The sequence below is a fragment of the Panthera leo genome, chromosome B2 (genome assembly GCF_018350215.1).
Source record: "Panthera leo isolate Ple1 chromosome B2, P.leo_Ple1_pat1.1, whole genome shotgun sequence".
NCBI classification, from domain to species: Eukaryota; Metazoa; Chordata; class Mammalia; order Carnivora; family Felidae; genus Panthera; species Panthera leo.
Genome location: NC_056683.1, coordinates 130,867,021 through 130,885,847, shown reverse-complemented (window position 1 = coordinate 130,885,847; position 18,827 = coordinate 130,867,021). Strand labels below are relative to the sequence as shown.

At 36.0% G+C, this 18,827-nt stretch overlaps 1 protein-coding gene across 3 annotated transcripts in view; it reads left to right on the top strand.

Annotated features, from left to right (window-relative positions):
* SHPRH (SNF2 histone linker PHD RING helicase) overlaps positions 1-18,827 on the top strand; it is a 95,311-nt gene that overhangs the window by 1,334 nt on the left and 75,150 nt on the right. For all 3 annotated transcript variants that reach the window (XM_042940018.1, XM_042940017.1, XM_042940019.1), the window contains exons 2-8: positions 5,526-6,196; positions 8,715-8,844; positions 10,981-11,199; positions 13,702-13,780; positions 14,461-14,611; positions 16,137-16,245; positions 16,877-17,133. In XM_042940018.1, coding sequence (XP_042795952.1) covers positions 5,558-6,196; positions 8,715-8,844; positions 10,981-11,199; positions 13,702-13,780; positions 14,461-14,611; positions 16,137-16,245; positions 16,877-17,133 — 1,584 coding nt within the window. In that variant the 5' untranslated portion in view covers positions 5,526-5,557. The remainder of the gene's footprint in view (positions 1-5,525; positions 6,197-8,714; positions 8,845-10,980; positions 11,200-13,701; positions 13,781-14,460; positions 14,612-16,136; positions 16,246-16,876; positions 17,134-18,827) is intronic.

Genomic DNA, 18,827 nt, shown 5'->3' with positions numbered 1-18,827 from the left:
CAGAAGGATCGTGGTAATGCTAGATCATTAAGAGCTTTTCACTAATCAGCAATGATTGGGCTTTGCTTACGTAAGGCTTACCTTGGGCAGCAGGGTGACAGATGTATACTTTTTGCTCCTAATAGCCTAAACCTGGGTCTACCACGGATTTGTCGTAATTTAGGATTTGTAGGTGTCTTTTAATAGAGAGATAATAATTCGGAGAGGAAAAAAATCTGAATTTAAGTTTAATTGGTAATCGTTTGTTACAATGTCATAGTAACCTAACATTTTATGCTTATTTTTCTAACAGCTGTCTTTGTTTTCTGTGGAAGATATGGGTCAGTCAGTTTTCTCTGTCTCATTCAGGGCCAGAAATAGTAAAGAATAGTTTCACATTACCTATAATCTTCTAGAACGTGGTTAAGAGACTCTTGTCCAAAAAGAAACATGGCACTTTAAAAAGAGGGAGGATATTCGGTATTCAGGGAGTTCAAGATAACTTGTTTCACCTTGTTTTGGAATATCATTTCCATTCTGGCACTGACCTGGCATTGGGTGTACAATGGGGAATAGGATACTGTTTCTGCCCAGCTTTCAAGTCCTTCAAGCTAGAGCACTGTAGCAGTTGGGATCAAGGAGGAAAGGCCCTTAACTCAGCATGCCCACTCATGGAAAGTTTTCTGGGGAAGATTGGGACAGCAACAGACAGCAAAGTGTAAAAGGGCATTTCAAGCAACAGGCTTTTTACATTTAAATGCAGGACTATTGTATAAAGCGTGGTCCGTATTTAAAAAACTGTATATAATGTTTTACCCAAACGCTGATATTTAAGAGGAAGCAATAAGAAATACAATGACCAAAAATGGGATTCATGTGGTATGAAGAAAACCAGAAGTATTTGGAATATGATTAGAGATTTATAGAATTTTACCAGTACTTGACTTCTTGGCTTCCAGTTAACATTATGGTTGTAAGTAGTTTCATCAAATAACATCTTCTTTGGTTCAAGAAATTATCCCTGGATAGAAATCCCTTAGAAAAAGAGTCGACCAAAACAATTGTTTTTTTTTTTTTAAATCATGAATGTGTGCTGGGTTCTGGTTTAACGGGCTGGGGTATACATGGGCATCAGTATTTTTTTTAAGTTCCCCAAATGATTCTAACGTGTAAAGTTTGAGACACACAGATCTATGGTCCCTGCCACATTAAAGTTGGATTATTGTAATGTATAGCTTATAGTTCTGAGGGTGATGATAATAGCAGCTACCATTCACTGAATATATGCCAGATTTCCGTTAACTATACTATTGCATTTACAGTATTTTTTTTATATTTATTTATTTATTTTGAGAGAGAGAGAGAGAGAGAGAATGAGAATCGCAAGCAGGCTTTGCACTGCCAGTGCCGAGCCCAGTGTAGGGCTCAAATTCACAAACCACGAGATCGTAACTTGAGCCAAAATCAAGAGTGGGACGCTTAACTGACTAAGCCATCCAGGCACCCCAATATTATTTCTAAGCACAGTCCTGTCATCCCCATTTTACAAATGAGAAAACTGGCACAGAGCAGTTAGATAACTATTCCTCTGCCACACAGTCACTCAATGCCAAAGCTAGAATTAGACTCTTTTCTCCTGTAAGCCACATCGTTTTACAGATGTGAGACTCTATAGCCATTTGTTTTGGGGCTTTCAGGGTTAACAATTCCATAATTACCATGTTATTAATATTAGAGTTGGTGTCATAGATCGTGTAACCCCTACCTCATATCCACACTCTTTGTCATGAGCGGTTCTACCCAGTAAAGAAGTACGGTACATTTCCCCACCCCTTGACTTTGGGTCCATTCGTGTGCCTTGCTTTAGCTCGTGGAACCTTGTGCTTTTGCTATGACCACACTTTGAAGAGTACTTGTGTGTTTGGATTTACACTGTTACACCTCACCCATGGCCTTATGCACATTTGTGGGTTGCTTTGCTGGTCCTAAGAGGATTCAAGCCGAGCTGAACTGCTCCTCCAGAAACCTAGCCTAGGTCAGCCAACCCTCAGCTAACCTGCAAATCTAAGAGAATAAGTGATTGCTCTCTCGAAGCATTGAGCTTTGAGATGGTGTGTTATACAGCATATTTGTGGTCATAGTTAACTAATAAGCTGATGAGCAGAACTTTTCAAACTTCCAGAATGACCAAATTCCAGTATTCTAGCCTGTGTTCTGATGAGAATTGGGCAAAGATAAACATACAGGTTATTAGGGGCTTCCTGTATTGTTCTTCCAAGATAATAGAGGAGATATGATGCTTATAGTTAACCATAGTAAGAGATTGATTTTTAGTCTATTACCTGCACATTCATAAAGCAGTCAGTGCTAAGGAAATGGAATTCTCATGATTGACTTAGACCAACAATACTTGATAGCCTTTTTGCAGTTTTGTGAAGGTTTTATATTTGCCCTGTCCAGTGTAGTAGCCGCTAGTCACATATGGCTATTGAGCTCTTAAAGTGTGGTTGGTGAGACTGAGCAGCTGAGTTTATGGTATTACTTAATTTTATTTAAAGTTAAAAAGCCATATGCAGCGTGGCTACTAAGAAAATAAATTTTATTCATTTATATTTTGTTAGTAAATTGCTCACTTTATGTAGACTTTTCAAGTTTATTAGAATAAAGCTGTTCTTAATAATCTCTTATAATTTTAAATCTTTCCTGTATTTACTTTTTGTGCTTTTAAAATCAGATTTATTAAGGGGTGACTGGGTGGCTTAATTGATTAAACTTCTGACTCTTGATTTTGGCTCAGGTCATGATCTCATGGTTTTTCCTGAGTTTGAGCCCTGAGTCAGGCTCTGCACTGGTAAGGCAGAGCCTGCTTGGGATTCTCTCTCTTTCTCTCTCTCTCTCTCTCTCTCTCTCTCTCTTTCTCAATAAATAAATAAACTTAAAAAAAATGTAAGTGCAATAGTATGGTTAACAGAAATTTGGCATATATTCAATGAGTGGTAGCTCTCAGAAGTATAAATTATATATTACAGTAATCCAACTTTAATGTGGCAGGATGGGGACCAGAGATCTGAGGCACTTCCTAGCCTCTAGTAACCACTAACCTGCTTTCTATCAGTAGGTGTTTGCCTTTTCTAGAATTTCATGTAAATAGAATCATACAGTATATGGTCTTACACATCTGACTTCCTTTGCTTAGCATGATGCTTTAAAAATTCATCTATGTTTTATCAGTAGTTGATCACAGAGTAGTATTCCACCGGTTTATCCATTTACCACGTAATGGACAATTGTGTTGTTTCCAATATTGACTGCTAATAATTGACTGCTATTAACATTCAAATTTAAATCTCTTTTGTGAATCTATGTTTTTAATTCTCTTGGTAGATATCGAGGGGCAAGATTACTAGACTGCGCAGAACAGAACGTTTGTGTTTAATTTTATAAGAAATTGACAAATTTGTCCTTTTAGAATGTTTGAGAGTTCAGTTCTGGCTGCTGTACATCCTGTCTTTTAAATTTTAACCATTCTAGTAGATACATGGTTTCCTATTGTGGTTTGTAGGTTGAATTTGCATTGGCTTAATGACTGATGATGGTGAAGATGTTTTCATGTACTTATTTGCCACTTGTAGATCATCTTTGGTGAAGTGTGTGTCATTTTTTCATAAGGTTGTCTTATTGCTGATTTGTAAAAGTTCTTTTTCTATTCCACATACAAATCCTTCATCAGATGGTGTTTTACAAATACTGTGCCCTGTCTGGCTCCCCTCTCATTTTTATAACAGTATCTTTTGAAGTGCCAAAGTAATTTTGTTGAAGCTTACTTTATCAATTTTTTTATATTCTCTGCTTTTTGTAACCTATTTAAATTAAATTTTTTTGCCTAATCTAATGTCACTTAGATTTTCTCCTGTTTTCTTCTAGAAGTTTTATAGTTTTAGCTTTTGTGGTTCAGTTTTTGATGTATTTCAAGTTAATTTTGACATGTATAAGGTAAAGGTCCAGGTTCACTTTTTTTTTGCATATGGCTGTTTATTGAAAAGGATATTTTTTGCCTGTTGACTGCCTTTGAATTTCTTTCAAAAATCATTGACCATATGTGTTTGGGTCTATTCCAGAACACTTTATTTTGTTACATTGCTCTATATATCTATCATATACTATTACCATACTGTTTTGATTACCATGTCTGTGTACCGTTACCACACTGTTTTGATTACCATCATTGTAAGTCCTGGAGTCGGTGTAAGTCTTTCAACTTTATTCTTTTTCAAAATTATTTTGACTTTTCTAGATCTTGGGCATTTTAATATAAATTTTGGAATCACTTGTCAGCTTCTGCAAAAATTAAAAAATAAAAAAATAAAAAGCCTATTGGGATTTTGAATGGGATTACTTTGTGGATCAGTATCTAGGAATTGACATCTTGAATCTTCCAGTCCATAAACATTCCAAATTGAAAATATTTCTTAAACTATCCTGAAGCCAAATTTTAATTGTTTATACATCCTTTTCTTTTTCCCCAACTACATTGTTAGAATAGGTGGAATAGGCATCAGCCATCATTACAACTTTATGATTTTTTTTTTAATTTTTTTAACGTTTATTTATTTTTGAGACAGAGGGACAGAGCATGAACGGGGGAGGGGCAGAGAGAGAGGGAGACACAGAATTGGAAGCAGGCTCCAGGCTCTGAGCCATCAGCCCAGAGCCTGACGCGGGGCTCAAACTCACAGACCGCGAGATCGTGACCGGAGCTGAAGTGGGACGCTTAACCGACTGAGCCACCCAGGCGCCCCACAACTTTATGATTTAATCTCTGTGAGTTGGTTTGTGTTTCATATAGGAATTGGCTATTATTTGGGGAAAAGTTTAGTTTGGGCCTACATAATACAGGCTGCTGTCAGACCAGTTCCTCTTCTGAGATGACAAAGCTTTCTTTTTCTTTTTCTTCATACATTTTTTTTTCTCTTCTTCCTTTATTGTCTCTGCTCCATTTCCTCTGGTTGCCATCACCACCTTATTCCTTCCCAGCTATTCCTGTTACCTTTTTATCTGCTGATCCACAAAAAGAAATACATTCTGGATTTTCATCTTCCTCTTTTAAAAGAGAAAATATATTTTTCAGAATTTTTAAAAATTCTATAAACTCCTTGGAATTATAAAACAAAAATGAACTTTTGTTGTGATGATTATGAGTTCCTAGAACTCTTCAACTATGCATTTCCAGGATATTTGAGAGATTTACCTTACTGTCTTACTGTTCATTAAATGTATTTTATTTTATGTAGCATGTTAACTTTATTAAATGTATCCATTAAAGTACTGTTATGACCATTAGAATTTCTATGATGCGTGAGATTGTGGTCAATGTGGTCCTTACCTGTATTTGACTTACTAAAAAAAAAAATTATCCATTGCTTTATCTCTCCAAAGAGTTCATATTGTGTATGTGGGCTGTTAGTTTGTGGTGAATTCTTCATCTGGGAGCACTTTAATACTAAAATCCTCTGTTGGAATGCTTACTTGTTGCCTTTGTCTTCTAGAGTTCACAGTTGCCAACCAAGAAAACTTGAAAATGAGCAGCCGACGGAAACGTGCTCCCCCAGTGAGAGTTGATGAAGCAAAGCAACAGCAGCTTCGCTGGAATATGCATGAAGACAGAAGGAATGAGCCTCTCATCCTAACTGATGAGGAGCACCCCTGCTCGGGTTCAGATTTCTCTTCTGCTCACTGCATCATCCTCGGTGATAGCCTACAAGAAGAAGTGGCTCACAGAGATAAGAAGAGGTGTTTGGAAGCAGTGAGCATCGCAAAATCGGTTGATAAAGAAGAGACCAGTGGCATTCTTTCTCCTCTGTCTGTAAAGCTGAATATTGTGATTTCTCCCTATCACTTTGATAATTCTTGGAGGGCATTTCTAGGAGAATTCACTCTTCAGCTCCTTCCCGAACAGAGTTTAACTGAAGATTTTTCAGAAAGGAGTTTTACACTGATGAGTTCAGAGTCAAGCGGTCAGTTCCTGATTTATGTTAATTCAGAAAGTGAAGATGCAGAGAAACAAGAAAAAGGACTCAACGAGCCAGTCAGTATTTGTGATAATGGTATTCGAGTGGAATCATCTTTCAGTGGTGAAATGCTTGAAGATTTGGGGTGGCTACAAAAGAAGAGAAGAATAAAACTTTATCAAAAACCAGAAGGGAATCACATTATTAAGGTACTCAATTTCTGTGGTGTCTTTTAAGGTTCTTCTGCATTGGGCAGTCCCATTTTGAAGTTAACGTAGAAGGAAGGTGTAAAAATCCAGCAATAAGCCTTTCATCGTTAAGTTTCAAAGTGTACTTTATTTTGGGCTTTCAGTAGCTATAAGAAATATATACTTCTAGCTGATCGTTTCCAGGCTGTCCTTCTTCAAGACATCCCGGATTCCTCCCTTCCAGCTCTACTCTCAGTGTCTTCTTTTGGTCTTCCTCATCTCTCCCTCTTCCTGTAGCCGTTCTTTATTGCCCTGCTGGCCTTTTCAACTCCATCTGCTTTGTCTCTGGGATGGTATAATATGAATGAAATGAAATTCTGTTCTTTACTGCCTACAGAATTAAGTGTAATCTTGTGTGTAACTCCTTTCTTTGATAGACCCTTGTGTACTCTCCAGCCTTATCCTTTATCACTCTGGTTTTTATTTTGTTCCAGAAATTCCGAATTGACTTGTGTCCTGCACATTTTCTGGCTCTATTTCTGCATCTGTGCTTTTGCTTTCACACTTCCCTCGGCCTGGGTTGTTCCCTTCCTGTTCCCTAATAACTCCTGGACATTCTTTAATATTCAGCTCAGAGTTTACTTCTCGAGGGAGATCTTTTCTTAAACTTCATGGATGGTATTACATGCCCTTCCTCCACAACACTGTACAGATGTTTATTTTTGCCTTGGCCACTTGTAGTGTACTTAGATTTAAAATTTTTCTCCTTCAGTAGACTATGAAGTCATTTTTTCTTCACAGCCTAGTAAAATGCCCCATACTGAACAGATTTTCAGCAAATGAATGAGTAAATTTGTAATTCATTTCAGGCTCTTCTATTTACTAGCCAAGTAACTTTATGTGAATCATTTAATTTCAGCATCTTTCTGTATAAAATGTAAATAATAATCATTCCTTTTACCTCATACAATTGTGTTGGCAATCCGGTGAGACAATGTAAGTAGATGTACTTTATAAACTGTGAAGCAGGTTAATATGCCTTCATGCCAAAACTTGAAAGGATAAGAAATTCTAAAATGTTAAATTCAGGGACACCTGGGTGGCTTAGTCAGTTAAGTGTCCGACTTCAGCTCAGATCATGATCTGATGGTTCACGTGTTCAAGCCCTGTGTAAGGCTCTGTGCTGACAACTCAAAACCTATAGCCTGCTTTGGATTCTGTGTCTCCCTTTCTCTCTGCTCCTCCCCCACTTGCATGAGCTTGCTCTCTCTCTCTGTCTCTCTCTGTCTCTCAAAAATAAATGAACATAAAGATTAAAATTATTAAATTCACCTTTGTTCGATTGAAAACTGTGTCTTTTTTGTCTTTCTCACGTTAAAAAACAATTGTATTGTAGCCCTATCTGTAGTTTCAGAATTGACAAAAGGAAAGGAAAAAAGTTGGAAGCATTAGATTGTAATTAATTCTTCCCTGGGCAATGAAACTTTGCAACCACGTATTCCCTCTCCTGGTTGATCATGAAAGCCCAAATTGTGGCTCGGTGATAGGAAGTATGTAAGAATTCATGGCTTGTTTATCTGTGTTCTGTCTATGTTCCCCATAGACTTGATCTCTTCTGTCTTCTTATCCCAATTTGTATAAATATTTAAACATTTCTTGCTGCTATAGTAAGCTAACTCTAGGTGTATACAAGGCAGAGTACAAATATATACAAAAATACATTCTTTGTTACTTATTCCCATATAATGCTGGTTTGGATTCTTGTTCTTTAGTAAAAGAATATGAGACTCTGCATGATTATGGAATCAGGTCCAGGATAATTTAGGGAAAAGAAAGAAAATGCATTTAGTGAGTATATACCATTAGGAAGTTTAAAACTGTATTACCTAGGCTATCTCATAATAGTCTTCTCTCCATTTTGCAAATGACAGTGCTTGGGTCAAAATAAATCGATTACTTTGCCTGTTTTTTTTTAGCTCCTAAATACCAGTGCTAGTATTCAACTTCAAGTCTTTTGACTATGGAACTTCATGCTGCATTGTTTTACCAGAATTAAACTATCTTACATCAATCAAGATCTGTTTTCCTATACATTGTAGTGTTTGATCTAGTAATGGCAATTCCCACACCAAACTGTGCTTAAGAATCCTGGCATGTGCATCAGAATCTTCTGGGGCAATCTGCATTTTTAACCAATTTAACTGATTATTTTGATACTCATCAAATTTGGAAATCTTTGGCTTGGTAGGTGGAATGGGTGTTCTTATCACCTTATCTCAGGTTTGGTTCCAGGTTGGGAAGTATTTTTTTCTAGCAACTTGAATGGTGCCTTACACATAGTAGGCACTGCATTTGTACAATGAATTTGTTATTGAAAGTAAAAATTTGTGACGGAGATTTGGTAGGTATATATTTAACGATTGTGGGGCATATACTGTGAATACCTTTAAAAACAGTATTAAAAAACTTTTTTTAATGTCCTCATGAAGAATGTAATAGTACAATTAATACTATTTTTGTGTTGATTAATCCTTTGTAGGTTGGAATTTATCTTTTGGAAGGTGGCCTAGCAAAACTAGACTTTTTGAGTGATGCAAATTCAAGAATGAAGAAGTTTAATCAGCTTATGAAAAGAGTGATGGAAAAGTTGTACAATTTTATTATTCCAGGTAAACTTAAAAGTTGCTATTACTTAGGACACCTGGGGCTCAGTCGGTTGGGTATCCAACTCTGGATTTTGGCTCAGGTCATGATCTCATGGTTCTCAAGATCAAGCCCCACCATAGGGCTCTGCACTGACAATGCAGAGCCTGCTTGGGATTCCCTCTCCCTCTCTCTCTCTACCCTTCCCATGCTTGTGCATGTGCACACATGCTCTCTTTCTCTCTCTCTCAAAATAAATAAATAAACTTTAAAAATTTGACATTACTTGAGAGTTGTGGGTTTTTCCCAAGTCCTATACATAATAATCAGAAAAACAATAAAACCATCATAAAATTAAACAGCCTCTATAAAATCAATGTGTGACAAAACTACACGTATCTGAAATGCCCCCACTAATTTGTGTCTTTATTTGCTAAATACCGTGCTTAGCCCAGACCAGGTTCTCAAGAAATGTTTGCAGAGTCCATAGAGTCCAAAGGGATCTGAGCTGATTGGAATTTTTGCATTATTCTTGTGCTTTTATTTTGTTATGGCCAGAGATTCTTGGCTGGCCTTATTCCACCTCTCCTTTGCAGTCTGACAAATAATCTCAAGAGCCTGCTTCCCATAAAGACCAGTTAACTTTGCTACTGTTTCTTGCCAAGATGTTGCATCCTTGGTCAGGACTGCAGCTTCAGAGTTGTCTGCCATTGGTTCCCAAGGGGAGAGTGTGGATGGCTTGGTGCAGCCCATCAACACTACTGGAAAAACGGCTCAAATTCTCCAAGCCCTGCTCATGGTGGGTCAGCATTATTTCAGATGCAAATTGTAGAACATACTGGAATATTTGGGAAATCACTTTCTAAGCTTGACTGTTGAGTTGTTTCTGTAGTACATTCTTTGCAAAGCTTCATAATACTAATGAAAGTAGGGGCGCCTGGCTGGCTCAGTCAATAGAGCCTGCAACTCTTGATCTCAGGGTCATGAATTCAAGCCCAGTGTTGGGGGTGAAGCCTACGTAATTAAAAAAATAATAAATTACTAATAAAAGTAAATCATTTTGCATGTTGAAGACTTTAAAAGGAGGACAGTCTCTGGCTTCATGATTGGAAGGGATGCTTTTAAGTACATCTAGAATTTTTAAGGGTACGGTAAGAATTATTCTGCTTTTTTAAAAATACTACAAGTTGAACTGTTCAAAGGAAAACATCAAAGGATTTCAAAGGAAAACTTCCAGTTTAGTTATCAATACTAGATTACACAAGAATAGTAAGAATAAATCTCACATGGAATATTTTTTATTGAAAAAAGTAAATTAAGTATTTTGTGGTACAATCTTCATTCTAGGGCATATGAGGTATGTTCTTTAAAAGTGTATAGGTCTTTTGAAAGAGTTCAGAAATAAACCATAAGCTAAAATGGGTTTGTACATTTATTCAAGATTTTGAGGGGTTTTTTTTTCATGTTCTAGTAGGCACAAAAGTCTCACAGGGCAGTTGTGCCCAACAAATGAATCTGATGTCATTACAAATTTGTATTAATGGCTTACACCCTTCTCTCTTAGTTGGCTCCTGCTGCTACCAAATGCCTGTCCTTTTTTAGCATAAGAAATAAAATGGGAACCCTTGTCTTACTAGACAGAAAAATTATGTCTGCATATGGAGTTTTTTTATGTCAAGATGTAAAAGTGAAATAGATTATCCTTTTATAAACTGTAAAAGATATTCACATTCAAATGTTTATTAAATATCTGCACTGAGCAAAGCATATGCCAGCTACTCTGAGGAGATATAAAAACAAAAGACAGCCTTTGCATTACAGTTCAGTGCACAAGGAAAGAATACACATAAATGATTGCACTACCAGACAGATTGCAATATATTGCTATATCCAAATAGAAGGGTATTACATGAACACAGGGGAATACATTGATTCTAACCAGGGACAACAAAAGAAAATGCCATGGAAAAAGTTGAACTATCTTGAAGGATAGATGGGTAGGTTTTCGATCAGTGAAGAACTAACGATAGGGCCTTCTACTCCCAGAACACACTGAGCAGGACCCCAGAGTTTGGAAAATGCATAGTATGTTCTTAGAATAAGAATTGCTTATAGTTAGAAAAAGTGGGTTGTTTTGAGTACATTTGTTGTTGGATGTACAGATGTGTTGGAAGAGGATGAAGAAGATTCAGAGAGTGAGCCAGAGGGACAGGACATCGATGAGCTCTATCAGTTTGTGAAGCAGACACATCAGCAAGAAACGCAGTCCATCCAAGTGGATGTCCAGCATCCTGCGTTGATTCCTGTGCTGAGACCATACCAAAGAGAGGCTGTCAATTGGATGCTACAACAAGAGCATTTCAGAAGCGCTCCTGCTAGTGGCAAGTATAAGATGCTCAAAGACAAATTGATCTGAGGGATTTCATGAAAGATAATTAGGAATTAATTATAATTGAATGAATTTTCCTGTGAACAAAATGGTAGTCTAAGAAATTCTTTAAAATTGAAAGGCAGAGAAATTCATTTGTAAGTTCCCTCAACTATAAGCGTTTAAACTAATTTTTCCTGCCGAATAAAGACTGCCTTGATTGGAATTTTTTAAAACCAATAAATTTTTTACATGCCTTTCTAACTCTAAGAATTGCTTTTGGAACATGATCAAATGGGAATCTTGCTAATCATCTGCGAGAAGCTTCACAATTTAATGATGAATATTAGCAACAGAAAGCAAATTTACAGAAGTGGGAGACTGGTGTATGACTAATTCTCCTAGGTTTGCATTTATTTTCTTTACTCCACAAAATAAATAATAAAATAAAATGTTATCGATTAAGTGTTTTTGTGAAAGTAAGTTTATCGGAGTCATTTATGCCTTTTTATCACTATCTTTAAAGGAATGGGCAGAAGATGAGATTTTTGCATGATTCTAGGAAGTGAAGTGTTGACCATTTCTCTTCCATTCCGTATAGATTTATTTTAATGAGGTATAGCTCTTACTTGTTTCTCCCGTAGATTCCAGTTTATACTTTTTTAATCCAGCAAATGTCACTTTTTAATTTTTAATTTTAGAAAATATTCATTTATAACCAACATTATTTCTTCCTACTTCTCATCCGTACTCTAAATTATATTGAAGTAATAATTTCACATATCATATCATTTAATCTGGTAATGTCACAGTTTATTTCAATGAAAGAAAGGGTTGCTTTAAACAGATATAAAGTATATATGTTATGATAGATTTTTAAACCCAGTAATTCTTTAATACTGCCAAATCTCTCTCCTCTCTTCCTTCTTTTTTTCTCCCTTTCTCTCTCTCTGTTTCTCTTTCTGTCTTGCAGTTGATTCAGATTTGAAACCAACTAGCATTCATACATTGGAATTGTTGTCACTTAAGTTTCTTTAATCCATAGATTTTATCTCTTCACATTCTGTATTTTTTTCTTATAATTTAGTCATTGAGGAAATTGTTAGCTCTGTAGTTTCCTACAGACTGGATTATTTTTTCTCCAAAATGCAGTAACTTTTCTTTGCATAATTTTATTAAGATATAACTTACTTAGGGTAAAATGCACAGCTCTTAAGGGCACAATTTGATATATTAGGCTAAATCTATGCATCTGTGTTACCAATGACCCAATTAAGACATAGAACTAGATTTTCTCAGAAGGTACTAGCCACACGTGCCTCTTGAGACTTCAAATGACTGCCCAGATTATGTGTTGTAAATTTAAAATATATACCAGATTTCAAATAGTACAAAAAAAGAGGCCAAGTATCTCATTCATAATTTTATATTGATTACATATGGAAATGATAAGGTTTTGTTTATGTTAAGCTAAATAAAATTGTTAAAATTGATTTTGTCTTTTTATATCTATGATACAGTGCTAACATGAAATATTTCCCTCACCTCAGAAAGTTCCCTCATGGCCCAGTCAATTCTCCTACTTCAACCCCTTCAGGAGGCAACTACTGCCACCATAAGTTAGTTTTGCCTGTTTTTGAAACAATTAATAGAATGGCAAAACGCGGACACTTGAGGCGGGGGAGAAGTTGGCCTCTTTGAACATAATGTTTTTTGAGATTCATCCATGCTGCATATAGCAGTATTTTATTATTTTTTATCCACAGAATGGATTTTGTTGATTAAATCCCATGTGCCATTTAATAGTTATGTTCCCTGTGGTTCCCATAAATTGAAGCTTTTTAATCTTTTAATTTTTTTCATTTTATAAACCCTATGTATCTATATTCCTACTTCACCTGTTAATCCCTAAAGCAGGCAGCAAAATTACTTGCCATTTCACTGGTAGATACAGACATTCTTCCTAATTTGGCAGTTGGTTTAAACAACTTAAAATATTAAGGGAAAGAAATATGGAAGACTCTGGTTGAAATACACAATACTTCAGTGTTTAAGATATTTTTTCTTCAGTTAAATAAGATTTTCCTCCTGCTATCAGACCCCTCTAAAAGGTTAGGTCTGATTTGAGTTAACGTATTAGCCCACAAGCATATGTCTGTTGAGTTATTTAAAGGTTTTCGGCAACTTTTTGAAGGAATTATAGAGGATAAGCTATTTTCCTTCATTGGGTAGGAGTTGTTTTCCTGTATTCGTTTTCTTTTCCTGTTAATTCTCTGTGATATGCTGTACTTCGTTTTTCTGCATAACACTTATGTGGAAAATATTGGTGCCCAAAGCAAAGGAAGAATAATTACAAGAATAATACCTGAAAAAAAGAATGAGATCCTAGCCTTTTTCCATGTGTATGTGGCTTCCCGGAGTATATTGACTATTAACTTATTTTTATTTTAACGTGATTTTCTGGCAGAAAGGAAAACAAACAAAAACTTGTTCTTATGGTTATATTTTTTTTTAGAAAATACCCTGCATTTCTTATGGCGAGAGATTGTTACATCTGAGGGTTTGAAACTCTACTACAATCCGTACACAGGCTGGTAAGGCAAACTTTATGTGCTAGATATTAAAAGTAAATGTTACAAAAACCTGTATGACATTGGTCGCATATGTCTTTAGCCTTGGCAGTACCTTAGGAAGGAATACTAAGTCGAAGTCTTACTAGACTTTATATTTTTATCATTTTTATAGGTAAGACAAATATGAAATTAATAGTACTTGTCGTTTTTCTATAATGAATGGAAAATAATGGATTTAAGAAGCTTAGTTACTCATATTTAAAGAGATTATAATTTTAAATAAAAATGTCATCTTTCTATGGACCAGTTCTCATATTTTCATTAGATTTGTTAATTTCTATTATTAAAGTCGTAGGAGTCATTAAACATAGCAACATCATAGGTGAATCAGTAGTTATTATCCTCGTTTTTTTCTTCACAGACACAGAAAGAAGGCAGACACACCTCCTTTTATTTAAAGAAGAGAAAAGAACGATGTTATTTACCAGTACCACTCCTGTTTCTGCAGACTCACTTGTCAGCTCAGGCAGTTTTTTGATTATCATGGTTCTTTATTCAGTGACCTAGCATTTCAGATTGTTTCACACTAAAATATAGTTTAAAAAAACTTTGACTTTTATGGATTTCTTCCAGTTTTCTTTAGGAATAGTATAATTTTTACTTGCCTTCCTGTGATACGTTTTTCTTGTTTTTTCCTTCAGCATCATCCGTGATTACCCAAATGCTGGGCCACAGTTGCTTGGCGGAATCTTAGCAGATGAGATGGGTCTTGGAAAGACAGTGGAGGTTTTGGCTCTGATTCTGACACATACCCGACAAGATGTCAAACAAGATGCTCTCACTCTTCCTGAGGTAGGAGTAGTACCATAGGGCCAAGAAAGCAGGGGACATATGTTCTCAAAAAGCATCATATATTGAACATTTGCTTGGCACTTAAGCCAACACTTTTAGTCTCCTCTGAGGCTAATTAATTGTACTAGTTATTCGTTAACCTCAAGCGGGCACAGAGAATAGGATGTTTGTGACCTGGCAGGGTTTTTGTTAAGTGATGTTGGCCAACTAGGAAAGGGGATATGCTGTCACCAAGATTCCTTCTCGTTGGCAGAGAAACTCATAGGAAAGTACTGTTACTCCCTCAAATGTTTTGTCACTACTACAAGCCTCCATATTACCAGTAAATATTTTTGAAAGTAATTTTTTTTAATTGTACAAATCTCAGGTATGTAAGTCATAGAATCTAATACTTCAAACTTTGTTAAAGGCTAAATAGCTTTGTAATTAGATTGCTAAATGAATCAAACTCTGAGTCCTTGTTCTAAAATATATAATTGTGTTTAGAAATACAAATTTTAGAGTTTATGGAGGAAAAAAAGAAACAGCTCCACTGAAGCACGTGCAGCTCATAGTTCATAATTTCCGGTAATAAAACCTAAAATCAACACACTAGGTAAGAGTATCATTACGTGTAGGGCTCACTGTGCCCACAACTTTAGGGATAATGTGATCTTCTGGTAGGGTCAAGTTTGCAAAGTTAACCTCGTAGATTTGAGTAGGGAATAGAAAATATCTATTTCGTTGTTAAAAAACAAATGAGTTGGAATATATAGTTTTACAGTAACTTTTTTTTGTTTTAATGTTTATTTATTTTTGAGAGAGAGAGAGTTCAGGCAAGGCAGGGGCAGAGAGAGGGGAACAAAGGATCCAAAGCAGGGTCTATGCTGACAGCAGCAGATGATGGGGGCTCGAGCTCATGAACTGCAAGCTCATGACCTGAGTTGGACACTCAACCAACTGAGCCACTCAGGTGCCCCAGTGTTACAGTAACTTCTATATTAACTATATGATTTAACTCTCGGTAACTTCTATGTTAATTCCATATTTAAACAAGCCTTTGAAAAGTTAATTTCAGAAGGGGCACCTGGGTGGCTCAGTCTGTTAAGTGTCTGACTTTGGCTTGGGTCATGATCTCACGGTTTGTGGGTTTGAGCCCCCCGTCAGGCTCTGTGCTGACAGCTTTGAGCCTGGAGCTTGCTTCAGATTCTGTGCCTCCCTGTCTCTCAGCCCACTCACACTCTGTCTCTCTCTCCCTCTCAAAAATAAATAAAGATTAAAAAAAAATTTTTTTTAAGTTAATTTCAGAAGTTTCACACTTAACATTTAGGTAACTTAAGATAATATGCACAGTTTTCAAGTGATAGCTAGCAGTAGCCCTGAAATAAAACATAAGGTTTGTATATGTGAATAGCATATTTAGCTCTTTCTTTCATCATTTTTTTACAACTCTTTTGCATCTCCTAATAGAAGGGTTAATTTTAACAAGCAGCTCCAATTACTGAAAGCAAAGCACTGGGTGACTGTTGAATGTTGTTTATATCAGGGAAAAGTGGTGAATTATTTCATTCCATCACATCAGTCTGGAGGAAAAGTAAAAAACACAGAAACCCCAAATACGGAATTTGAACCAAAAGAAAAAGTTCAGTGTCCCCGTAAGTATGAAATCTCTGAAAGAAAATACCTTTTTGCAGTCATCTTTGTCATAGTTCTTGCATTTCTTATAGGGAGAGATCTTGTAGTTGTTATGAATAATTGTTTTCATGGTTTATACTTTGTATAAATGGGATCAATTACAAGTCATATTACCTTAACAAAAGTAAAGATTTATTCTTTCATTTGATCGATTCATTCTTTCTCGGTATAGATCTTGTTCAGTCTGTTGTATTTAAATTTCTTGAGCTTACAGTTTACACCAGGCTTTGTTTATTCTCCAGCATAGCCACTTCAAATTCTGCTAACCAACAAATGTTTCCTTTACTGATGGTAGCATATACATGGACAATTGTGATAAGTTTTTTTTTCCCCGAATATAATTTTAAATGATAGTTGCTTTGGTAGATTAACAAATTAATGAGCCATTCTTCTTTAGGTTATTTCCATCATAGTATATTATTAATATATTGAGATAATTTTTATTACATATTCTTCAAAATGATATACAGACAACATATCTTCAATAAAAATCTTTTTTTGTCTTAGTTCTCAGTGCATATTATTCTTAATATGTTTCTGTTTTTTTTCTAATTTCAATTATTCTAAGTTAGCATATCCTTTTGCATATAGCTACACGTGTGATGATCCTGACAGCTGTGAAAGAAATGAATGGAAAAAAAGGAGTTTCCATCCTTTCCATCTATAAGTATGTCAGTTCTATATATAGATACGATGTTCAGCGGAACAGGAGTCTTCTGAAACGGATGCTGAAATGTTTAATTTTTGAAGGTCTTGTGAAACAGATCAAAGGGCATGGTTTTTCTGGGACTTTTACATTGGGGAAGAATTACAAGGAAGAAGATACATATGATAAAACAAAAAAGCAGGTAACAGAACATTTATTAAGTTGCTCTGTGTGATGCCTTATAGAGGGAGTGGACAGATCCCACTTGACACTAAGGCTTTTAGAGACTGAAGATAAAAAACAAACTAGGAAAATCACATGTGCCTGTATCATCTCTTTTCTACCTCCTGAGTGGAAGTTTCATCAGAGTAGAAACTGTATTTTACTAGTCCCAGAGAAGAGTGCTTGGCACATAGCAAGTACTCAATAAATATTTGAATGAATTATTTTGGTGGGTTGAGCATATTAATTTTTTAACGTTTATTTATTATTATTGGGAAAGAGAGAGCATGAGCATGGGAGGGGCAGAGAGAGAGGGAGACACAGAATCTGAAGCAGGCTCCAGTCTCTGAGCTGTTAGCACAGACCCTGATGTGGGGATCAAACTCACAAACTGTGAGATCATGACCTGAGCCAAAGTCGGATGCTTAACCAACAGCCACCCAGGCACCCCCCCGGTGGGTTAAGCATATTAAAGAGTTTAAAATAACACACAAAAAAATCTTTTTTTAAAAAAGAGAAGAAAGTAGGGGTGCCTGGGTGGCTAGTCAGTTGAGCGTCTTACTCTTGATTTTGGCTCGGGTCTTGATCTCAAAGTTCATGTTCAAAGATCCAGCTCTGCACTGGGCTCTGCACAGAAGCCTACTTGGGATTCTCTCTCACCTTTCTCTCTTCCTTCTTCCATTCGTGCGCCAGCACTCTTGCTCTCTCTCAAAAAAATAAACGTTAAGAAAAGAGAGAGAAAAAAAATAAAACGACTCTCTCCTTATCCTAATGTTGTCAGCAGTTAAAAATCTGTTCTGTAGTTTAAAAATATTAATGATACCTTACATTTGCTTAGCTTTTTATATACATTTTCAATCTTTTATGTAAGTTCTCATTTTTCCCATGTCATCTTATAAAATTTTTACATTTTGTTATAAAACTGCTTTTGGGGGGCTATTAATTTCAAGCTTGCTTTAAAAAAAATAATTACATAGCTATGCAAACATAAATCAGGTAAATGGGACACCTGACTGGCTTAGTCAGATGAGATTCTTGATCTCGGGGTTGTGAGTTTGAGCCCCAGGTTGGGTATAGAGATTACTTAAAATAAATAAATAGACTTTAAAATCAATCCATTAATCCAGTAAAGACTAATAACAGTAAATCAAAGTGTGGAGCTACTAGCTTGTCTACTGTGAAGGAAATGACAGATAAAAAAGTTCATTTTCTGGAGTAGGGAGTCTCCCAACATTTTTCCCCAACCAGGGTAGAAAGCTGCAGTGAACTTCTATGCTTCTCATAATCCTTCTGTCACCAAAAAAGGAAAATCTTCAATTAGTGCCATTCATGGCAAGTGTCCCAACTCATCTGTTCAACCTCAGGTCTGACATCACTTCTAGGAAGCTCATGCTGCCACCTACCTCCCCATCCCAGCCCCTGTCTGTTTTGTACTCCTCTTAGGCATTCTTGTACCATTGTTTCACTTTTTATTGTTCTTTCTTTTCCAATAGACCTCGTGGAGACCAGGAACTAAATATTCCTCATATTTGTATTGCCAGCATCTAACACTATGCCTGGCACAGAATTGTTATCCAGTAAATAATTTCAGGAGGGGTACAGGTAGAAAGCAGAAAGAAAGAAGGAGTTTATTTGCTAATTGCAGTAACTAATAGATTTTCACTTTCTTTAAAT